The sequence below is a fragment of the Gekko japonicus genome, unplaced genomic scaffold (assembly GCF_001447785.1).
Source record: "Gekko japonicus isolate JY-2015 unplaced genomic scaffold, Gekko_japonicus_V1.1 scaffold316, whole genome shotgun sequence".
Lineage (NCBI taxonomy): Eukaryota > Metazoa > Chordata > Lepidosauria > Squamata > Gekkonidae > Gekko > Gekko japonicus.
Genome location: NW_015169784.1, coordinates 713,523 through 724,309, shown reverse-complemented (window position 1 = coordinate 724,309; position 10,787 = coordinate 713,523). Strand labels below are relative to the sequence as shown.

Here is a 10,787-nt window from a genome sequence, read left to right as displayed (position 1 = left end):
CTCCCACAGGGCATCCTGAACATAGGGGCAAGCGGTATCAGGAGGAGTGCAGGCCACAGTAAAAAGACCTGGAACGTTTTAAATAACCTTTTCAAATGAGCAGCAGAAAGGAGAGCCAGTGGTACTGCGGTGACTAGAGTGCCAGGCTGTGGGAAGAGATCCCAGTTCAAATCCTGACTCGGCCATGAAACTCACTGGGTGACTTCAGGCTGGCCTACCTCACAGGGCTGTTGTAAGAACAAAACAAAGGGAAAGGGACCCTAAACACATAGCCCTCAGCTTCTTAGAAGGGGCAGATGATATTGAGATGCCTAGGGGAGTGGCAAAGGTTGAAAACTCCATGATAAGACAGTGAGTCTCCAGGACATGCCCTATTCAAAAGTCGGATTTATTCTTGTTGAGTAGAGTTTGTCTGCACAATGGACTGACAAACGGCCATCTGCAAGTGGGACTTCAGAACCAGATTTACCCTACGGGGCTTGCATTTACTGAACGAAGCATCTCCCAGCAGTCACACGGCAACCGTTCCCCCATCATTGTGTATACACTCTGGTGACGTCATTGCATTTTCCTTCAGGAGCCTCGTATTTGGGCAGCGGGGGCGTGTGCATAGGTTCCTCTCTCTCAAAAGGAAACAGGCTGTCGTCTCGTTGGATCGCTGCCTGGTACAGTTCCTCCGATTCAAGACGCAGCTCATTCAAGGCCTTCTCCTGGGCTTTCAGCAGGGACTGGATGGTTTCCATCTCCGCCTCGCGCTGCTGTTGTTTGTATACGCTCCACTTCTTCATCAGGAGGGCTCGCCTTTCGCTCTCCTCGAAGGACAAGGGGGAGGTGGCTCGTACCCTGACAGAGAAGGCGGGGGGGAACAACAGCAGTGTGTTCTTAGTAATTATTTGGAAGGAAGCTTTTACAAAACTGCACAAACCTATGAAGCGGACTCCTCAGTATTTCCTCCTCTGACTTGTGGCTTTGTAGGGTGTCTGGCAGAGAAAGGTCTTTTCCCAACATATACTATCGGACACCCTTTTAACTGAGAACCTGCAGGGTGGAGTGGTTGGAGGGTCAAACATGGCAGAGTGGGGAACCCAGGCTCAGATCCCCACTCTGCCATGCAAGCTTGTTGGGTGGCCTTGGGCCAGTCACATACTCTTAGCCTAAACCTTACCTCGCAGGGTTGTTGTGAGGGTCAAGTGGAACAGAGAATAATGTAAGCCACTGTGGGTCTCCTTAGGGAGAATGGCAGGCTATAAAGTACATAAATGAGTAAACTGGAGAGGCCAAGGACTGAACCTGGGACCTTCTGCATAGAAATCATGTTCTGCCACTCGGCTACAGTCCCTCCCCCATGAGACCACAAGCAACACTATTCCTTCCTCAAAAGCGACCTACTGACTGTTCAGAAATGAAGTATTAGAGTAACTCGTGGCTTCCTGGAAGTGATCGTCGGGCCTTCTCTTGCTGTTGGTGGGTGAAAAACTGTCTGTTTTAAGTGGGCTTGATTGAGGTGTATGAATCAGTTGATCACCATGCAGAACAGCTGCCACACAATCACAGAGTGCTATGGCGGTTAGAATCTTGGTCTAAGATCCAGGAGACCCAAGCCCAAATCCCCACCTGGCCACGGAAGCCTGCCAGGCGAGCTTCAGCCCGTCACTCATTCAGCACAACCTACCTCAGTTGTGAGGAGGGGTGTGCATTCGGGTCTACCCAAACCAAAAATATACCCGAAAAACGCCTTATTGGTATTTTTCAGGTATATTTCGGCTTCCCAAATGTATCTGGGATTTTTTGGGAGAACCTAAAAAATCCCCTGAAAAATCCCCGATATATTCGGGAATTACCGGCAAAATTGGGCTGCCCAGCAGAGCCTGCGTGAGAACTCTCCCCACAGGATTGGCTCCTAGGCAGACTCTGTTGGGCAGTCCAGTTTAAACCAGGCTGCCCAGCAGAGTCTGTGGGGAGAGTTCTCCCAGCAGGATCAGCTGTTTGGCAGGCTCTTTTGGACAGTCTGGTTTAAAGGGCATGCCCAATAGATCGTCAGTTGAGCTTCCTCTCAGCTGTTTTTAGCTGCTTTTTCCCCCCTCAGTGTTTTTGGGTTCAGGTCTATTGGACCTGAAAAAATTCGGGATTTCCGAAAAATCCCGGATCCAAACACTTCCCCAGTATTGGTATCCCGGTTTTTTCAGGAATCCCGAATTTTTTGGGGTCCAACAGACCCGAACTGAAAAATACCAAGAAAAAAATAGCACACCCCTAGTTGTGAGAATAAAATGGAGGGGAGAGGCTGCCTTGGGTCCCCCATTGGGGAGGAGGGTATAAATAGCTAAACAAAACATACATTCCTACCTTTCTGAGGCACTTGCAACGACTTGTTTACACAATGAGAATTCGGGAGTTATCACAGGATTGTTGTCCTGGAGTAGTAAATTGGGTCACAGCATATTCTGCTGGGTGATTTGGTGTTCATTTGCAGTTTTCTGTATACCGAGGTAACAACCCGGCTTGTCTTGACCACGGGTGGATTGGCCAACAAGGCCACCAGAAAAAGTCCCCATGAGCTGCACCCCGCTGTGAATGGGGCAGGAGCTGCCTTTGCTGCAAGTCAGCAGCTCCTGCCCCGTGGCAGCCAGCCCAAGGTGAGCCAGGTGGAAGCTGTTGGGCGCCTACTCCTCCCCCTCCCCCACTGTTGGGGGAGTGGGCTTTCTTCTTCCTCCTCCCCCCCCCCCGTCAAGGGGACAGGATCCTTTCCCAGGCCGTTTTTGCTTTCCAGGCTGCTCTAGGTTTCGACATAGAAATGCAGATCTTGCCAGGGGCTGTTGAACCTCTTTCAGTGGAGTTTAATGTCTGATCTGCTCCTCAATTGTACAAATGAATCAGACGCTGTCTTAAGCTCTGATGGGTTATCCTGGGATGACGGTATACAAACAGGCCCTTATATGCTTAACATCCCCCATAGGGTCATTTCTACAGAACAGGGCTGAAGTTCTGAATAGCACACGCCAAAAATGGATTTCCTTAAGGGTGTGGGGGCAGGATTAAAATGCTGGTTTGGGAAACATGCAAAAACGTGCAGATTTCCAGCATCTCATCTGCATTCCTTTGCCCTCTGTAGGTCCTTACCTTTTTTCGTCCATATATTTGAATGGTGTAATGAAATCTTCAATAGGGATCAGCTCCTGTGGGGCTTTTTCCAGTTTTTTTAACTTCTTCCTCATCCGATCCTTCATGGCCTGATCTCTTCTCGGATCCACTTTTTTTTTCTTCCTGGGTTCTGCTCTAATGGAGAATAAACCAATCAAAACTCCACCTCAGCAATTACATACACATTGATACAACACTTCATTTTATTTTATTTTTCATGTTATAGTCTCTCTTTCTCAAGGCAGATTACATTTTTTTTAAAAGCAAGAAACAAAGTGTACAAACAATGTAATAAAACTAGGTTACAAAATAAGAAAGCAATGCAATACGTTCATTATAAAAGTCCCATTTGGGGTAGTGTGCCCTTTGGAAAGCCAGTGTGGCATTAACAATGGTCCCCATAAACTGTGGAATCTTGTGAGCAAAAATTCTATTTTGTGAGCTACTGGCATTAAAGTTGTGAGCAAGTGATTTGGCTACTGCATAAATTAGTTTGCCCTGGAGCCATCGTTCCTGAGCTAATTCAAAAATGTGTGAGCCGGAGGCTAAAAAACTGAGCTAGCTCACACTAACTCACTGGTGGCGTAGTGTTTAAGATTATTGGACTAGGATCTGGGAGTCCCAGGTTTGAATCCTCACTTGTTGGGTGACCTTTGACCAGTCACACACACTCAGCCTAACCTACCTTACAGGGTTGTTGTGAGGATTCAATGGAGGAGAGGAGACTGATGTAAGCCACTTTGGTTTAAGTGCGGCCAGAAACGGGGAGAAAAACACAGCCCTACATGAGAAAGGCAACCAAAAAGGTTGAGCCAAAGAAAACATGCTCATATCTCCAATGGAGTGCTCAGGTACAATTTGGCCTAAATCTGTGGACATATGAAATATTGTACATTTTGATGAGTTGCCCATGTTGCATCTCAAGAATATTTATCACCACTTACTCCACAGGTGAACATCTCAGTGTGACTAAGGTCCATTTTGTGTATGATGAGCTTTATGTATATTTTTGTTAAATTTATGGAGGAAAGCTTTTAGCCAGAACGTGATTGGTATTGATTCTTGTATATGGATATAATTTGTACCTTTTAACCTGTATTTATATGATTGGACATTTGTTTTTATTTTAGGATTAGGTACTTATGTGCAGAACCATGGGACCAATGTTCCCTCTAAGCTGAGTTTGTGTGAGCTAGCTCACGGTTTTTTAGCCTCCAGCTCACAGATTTTTGTCCCAGCTCAAGAAAGATGGCTCCAGAGCAAACTAATTTATGCAGTAGCCAAATCGCTTGCTCACAATTTTAATGCCAGTCGCTCACAAGGTAGAATTTTGGCTCACAAGACTCCACAGCTTAGAGGGAACATTGCATGGGACTGTAGTTTTTAAATGACATTTTAGCACTTCTGAACGTATAATTAAATTATATATGATATTTTGCACATTATATTTTAATTTCTTTTGCTTTGTCTCAACCTTTTTGGTTACCTTACCAGCCACTTTGGGTTCCCATTGGGGAGAAATTAGTAGAAACTGTAATCAAAGAGAGAATTATTAGGCACATAAGAGAGACAATGCCTGCTGAGGGAAAACCAGCATGGCTTCTGCAAAGGGAAGTCCTACCTCACCAAAGTAGTAGGTTCAGAACAGACAAAAGGAAATACTTCTTTACACAGAGAAGTAATAAAATGTGGAATTCGCTGCCAGAGGATGTTGTGATGGCCACAAGAATAGCTTTAAAAGAGGCTTAGATTCATGGAGGATGTCTATCAATGGCTACTAGCCATGGTGGCTGTGGGGAACCTCTACATTCGAAGCCAGGAGGCAACAGCAGCCTCTATGCCCTGTTGTTGGCTGTTCAGAGAAACTGGCTGGCCACTGTGTGTGAGATAGGACGCTGGACTATTGGTCTGATCCAGCAGGGCTCCTCTTATGTTCTTAAAGGCAGGATATAAATGAATTACATAAATACACAATGACTAAGGCACGCCCTCTGACAAAAAGGCATTTTTAGAAGGTCTTCCATACAAAAATCGCAAAAGACATGTGTGTCAGAGAGAGCAGTCCTAAGCAGGTCTACTCAGAACCCTGCTCAGCTCTATTCAGTGGGGCTTATTCCCAGGAAAGGGTTCTCAGGATTGCTCTAATACACATGTAAATACATATAATAGACACCTACATGTTCTGGGTCCAGGATGCTGGAGCTACTGCCTTGTCTCATATGAACCACCAACTGTGTACCTTAAAAACCCTTAGAGGTCCTGCTTCACATGTTGCCTCTATCAGTGGTAGAGTGAGTGACCATGTGGGACACAGACTTTATCCCAGTCGTGTCCAGATTGTGGAATTCCCTCCCTAGCAAAGTGTCTCTCACTTCAACCCTGCTGGCATTTATATGCCAGGCAAAGAGGGAACTCCCCCAGAATGCTTTTGAAGATCTCCACTAAATTTGGTAAGTTGCATGCTGACCTTAGGCCAGTCCCCCTTTCTCAACCTAACATCTCACAGGATTGCTATGAGAACAAAATAGAGGAGGGAAAAACCATATTTTTCTTAGAAGAAGGACAGGATAAAAATATGGCTGACATAATAACTTTTTCTCCAGGCAATGTGGAGCGCAGAGCTTGAACTGTTCAGTTTTGTGCTTGAACTAAAAGATGCCAATTCAAATCTTCACTCAACCATAAGTTTACTGGGTGACTCACATAGAGTCACATTTTATCCTGCTTATCTTTTTCACAAGGTCTCTGGTAAGAATAAAGAACATATGAATTTTAAAACACTTTGCATGCTTAAAAGTATCACCAGCTGAAACACTGGAGATCCTTCATTATATTCTCTAAAAGTACATATTTATATAGTTTTCCATTTAGAAAAAGTGGTCTAAATACCTTGAATAATGTGAACTACATTTTACCTCATGGGTAGAGCTGCCCCAAGTGCCAGAAGTGAAGACTGCCAGTGGTTCTCTCGACCTTGAACATAGCAGGTTAACTGGGAGCTAAGAATAATTGGGGGGAAAAACCTCTTAGATCAGTCACATTTGAAGAACAGGCTGTCTTGGCAAGATTCAAGTCTCACAAATTCCATCCAGTAACAAAAATCATTCATTCTTTCTGTGATTATTTGCCATACTGCAGTTCACCTAAATAACTTTCCAAACCTTCATACATATAACTAGAGGGTGACATAATTTTTCTTTTCCTGATACAGCAAAGCAAATTGTAACTGTCTTTATGAACAGCTGGATACACGGTGGCCATATCAACAGCTACTTTGCTGCCACATTAAAAACAAAAACAGTCTAGCAGTGCTTTCAAGGCTCACGGATTTACTGTAGCATGAACTTTGGTGGGCTACAGACCTTTCAATCAGATGCAGCAACAGGATATTAGCAGCAGTTAATTACAACGGCTGGAAAAGGAACTTCCACGTTCAGAGGCAGTCTACCTCTGAATATCAGAATATGAAAACCAAAGGATAGCCGTTGCTTTCTCCCCCTGCTTATTAGTCAGCTTCCCTGGCTGGAGACACTAGCCACGGTTGGAATTTGGAAACAAGATGCCCATTCAAACCAGCAACTACTAGGAAATATTTACATTCTTAGTTTAAAATTTAAAAATGTTAAAATACTTCTCTGTAAGCAAGTTTCTACCAGTACGAAAAAGCGAGAGCCCAATAGCACCTTAAAGACTAACAAAATTTGTTGCAGGGTATGAGATATCTGAAGATGAGCAGTGACTCACGAAAGCTCATTAAGGTGCTACTGGACTTTTGCTTTTTTCTGCTGCCACAGACGGACTAGGCAGCATGGCTAGTAGCTATCTTGATCAGGTTTCTATCGACATCAGACTAAATGCGCTTTATTGGGTTGGGGGGGGGGCACTTACCTACACAAGGGGCCTCCTGCCCTACATCGAAGCAGGCTCAGCACACCTGATGCCACTGCCTGGGCTAACATGGTTTCAACACACGCTCCGGCCCGCAGTACCTCCACACCCGCCGCAAGACGCCAGTTCTCGCCTTCCCAAACGGGGAACAGATCCGGTGGCGCACTCCCGTCCGTTAGCAATTACTGTCCTGCCCGTTCGCTCGCCTTGCAACAAAGGGTCCGAGTTGCATTCAAAAGAATTTTCGCCTCTATCCCTCCACCCACTCCGGCTAGGTAGAGTTGGAGAAGCCCATTTGTTGCGTTTGCAGTACAAACGTATCCAGAGTTACTCCAGTCTAAACCCATTAATATCAATAGATTTAGACTGGAGTAACTATGCACAGGATGGATTTGTCCTATTGGGGTTGTATCGAAAGTACTGTCAGCAGAGCTTTCCTGCCTCCCCATTCCATACTTTGTCGCTTCCTGAAATGTAGGATGTAGGATGAAACTGATAGTGCACACTAACAGTCCAGTCTTAAAGTTAGAATCCAATGGCACCTTTAAAACTAACAAAGTTTTATTCAAGGTGTGAGCTTTCGTGTGCATGCACACTTCGAAAGTCTTAAGTCACTCTTTGAACTCCCCAAAGTATATTCAGAGTTGCAGTCTTGTTTGAAATCTCTGGAACATACTTCCCATTAAATGCATTTGTGCTGAACAAGCGGGGTTTGCTTATTCTCCTGGAGAGGCTTTGGGAATCTGTTCTTGGAAGCAAGATTCACAATGCTATCCTGCGTTCAATGGAGCTTAATCTCTGGTGAATGTGCAAAGGATTGCAACTTTAAACTCAACTAGAAAATCTGAGGTTTTAGCCCTGGAACATATTTTATTGACCGCAAATTACAACTTGCTGGAGGGGGGACTTACCTCTGCACCTTTATCCCCAATTCCCCAGTAGCTTTTGGGTCATCTGAGTTTAATTGGGTCATTTGCACCCAATTAATCTGCATCACACCTCCTCTGTTCCTTCCTAAGACTGTAGAGTCTGGAGACCTCAAAAATTTGGTCGCACCTTTATGAAACTTTGTCCAAATACTTCTGTGTTCTGGCTTTTGCTCCCCCCACCCTTATGTACCAACATGGATGCCTGCGATTTCTGGAACAGGCGTAACAAGAGTATCCCCCGAACCAGAGGACCGTCCCAGACCTCCTCCGGAGGTGAGTACTGCCGAACCCAGTACTGTCCCAGTGGTAGGGCAGACCCCTAACTGCGGACCCGCAACAGGGGACGGAAGTGTACCTGACTCTGAGATCCCAGAGTCAAGCAGAGTCCCCCAAGCTGAGCTGTGTCCTGAGCCTACACAGCTACGTAGGTCTCAGCGGGTGCGCCGAGCACCGACCTACCTAAGTGATTACGAGTGTACCTGATTGTTTTTACTTAGGGGGGTGGAATTGTAATGCATTCAACGGCAGCTTATGAATACATTACAATTCCTCCGGGAGCTCATTCCACCAGATAGGAGCCGCCACTGAAAAGGACCTGGTCCTCGTTGCGGCAAGCCTGGCCTCCTTGGGGCCCGGGGTCACCAAGCGGTGTTGTGACCCCGACCGAAGTGCTCTTTGGGGAATATATGGGGAAATACGGTCCCTCAGTTATGTCGGACCCTGGTCCCGCTTGCAGGGAGGGCGGGGTAAAAATGCCTAAATAAATAAAATAAATTAAATTTTAAAAAATGTAGGGCTTTAAAGATAAGCACCAGCACTTTGAAGCGAATCTCTGTATGGAGAGGTTCCCTTTAGTCGCCATGGCGAGTAGTCTTTAATAGACCTCCTCCACAAAACTGTCTAATCCCCTTTTAAAGCCGCCTGTGCTAGCCACCATCCACTGGTAAGGATCTCACAACTATTGTATGGCATCCCGATATGGATAAGAGCTCTTGACAGTGCCACCGATTGTGTCCAGTCCAAATTCCTACGTAAAGTTTTGGGCTTGCCAAAGTGTGTCCCATATGCAGTTCTTTGCTTAGAAACAGGTCTGAATCTAGTCGAAACCAGAGCATGGCTTATGACGTTTAAATATTGGCTATGTCTACAGTATAGTTCTGACCCAGGGAGCCTCATATACCAAATGCTCTCAGAGTCTAACATGTCAAACTGGCTAACTTATATTGAGGACAAAATTAAGGCTATGGATATATTTTTGGATTCACTGACTATGCTCCCATCAGCGGGTGCATTCCAGTTGATCAAACAGAGGATGTTGGATATTGAGCGTCAGGAGTTACACAGTCTCGCCAACAAAACCTGCTCTCCTCTGAGCTTTGTGATTCCCCTCACTGTAGGTAGGATGGCTTCATATTTATCCTCCCTACAAGCGCCACAACTATGCAGAGCTTTCTCTTTAGCCAGATGCAATGCCATGCCATCTGCCATTCTATATGGCAGATTCCGTAAGACAGCATATGCAGCTAGACATTGCCCTTGTGGATCTGGATGTGTCGAGACGGTCTTACATGTTTTGTTGTGATGTCACTTTTATGTAAATATAAAGCGCTAACAGGGCTTTTTTTGTAGAAAAAGCCCAGCAGGAACTCATTAGCATAATATGCCACACCCAACAGTAGAAACACATTAGCATATTATGCCACACCCCTGACAGAGCAGCACATTAGCATATTAGGCCACACCCCCATGCCACCAGAAGTGTGGTCATCCAGCCACACCTACCATTTGCTTCTTATTCTGTTTACCTTGTTTGTTGTCAAAACCCAGGGCTTTTTTTGTAGCAGGAACCCTTTGCATGTTAGGCCACACACCCCTAATGTAGCCAATCCCAATGCGTTTCTGCTGTTGGGTGTGGCCTATTATGCTAATGAGTTCCTGCTGGGCATGGCCAACTCAGGAGCTAGCCGGAACTCCGTTCCTGTGCGTTCCTGCCCAAAAATAGCCCTGCGCTCTAAATATCTAAACTCTATATTGGCCAACATGATGGGTTTTTCAGATTCCCAAAAAGGTTACAGACTTTTGAATGATTCCTCTGTTGAAGTAACTGAGAAAGTGGCTAAGTTCCTTCAATCCGCCATGCTGCTACGCCAAGGAAAAGTACAGTTGTAACCTATTATTTTATTCAATGTATTTGTAATACAGTGTCCTACTTGTATACTTTGTTCTACTGATACATGCCACTGGTAAGGAATCTCACAATTTAATTAACCCACTGAGTGAAGAACTTACTTTTGTCTGCCCTGAATTGATTGCCCATCAGCTTCAGGACTTCCCGACTGTGGCAAAATTTATTCCTAAATGAGACTAGGCTTTTCTGAGCCGCATGTTGAATTGGCTTTAACATCTATTCTTTGGTTGAATATCCCACAAAGCTTTGCACCCAGCCAGTGTTATATTCTTTCACGCCAGCATTACTCTGCATGTGCCCTTGGTGTATGTGCATAGCTGATATCCCAGGAGACAAGGACACCAGGCTGAAGTCTAAACATACAGATTATCAGTATGTGAGGATCCTTAGCTGTTTATCCTTAACAGAGAGGCGGTCAGAGCCTCTTGACCTCATCGATAATAAATGAGTATTAGGGTAAAGTTTATACTACAAACGTATGAAGAGGGCTATTTCTTGTCAAGCTCATCCCATTCCTAAGTGACATGTACACTTGAATCTATAGGTAGCAGAAAAGTATATATTGCTTGTGCTCATAATGCTCTAGACTGCACGCCAACAATCCCTGGTTGATTTTGTGAGGGTCAAGGTGGGCAGATGGA

The 10,787-nt window shown here is 45.1% G+C and overlaps 1 protein-coding gene across 1 annotated transcript; it reads right to left on the bottom strand.

The window, feature by feature from the left end:
• Nucleotides 1–373: 373 nt before the first annotated feature.
• On the bottom strand, nucleotides 374–7,167 carry MRPL40 (mitochondrial ribosomal protein L40). Its single transcript, XM_015416907.1, has 4 exons — nucleotides 7,030–7,167; nucleotides 6,057–6,140; nucleotides 3,121–3,276; nucleotides 374–843 (listed from the first exon to the last, which is right to left on the bottom strand). The coding sequence occupies exons 1-4, from the start codon at nucleotides 7,098–7,100 to the stop codon at nucleotides 534–536; spliced, it is 621 nt and encodes a 206-aa protein (XP_015272393.1). The 5' UTR covers nucleotides 7,101–7,167; the 3' UTR covers nucleotides 374–533.
• Nucleotides 7,168–10,787: the final 3,620 nt, after the last annotated feature.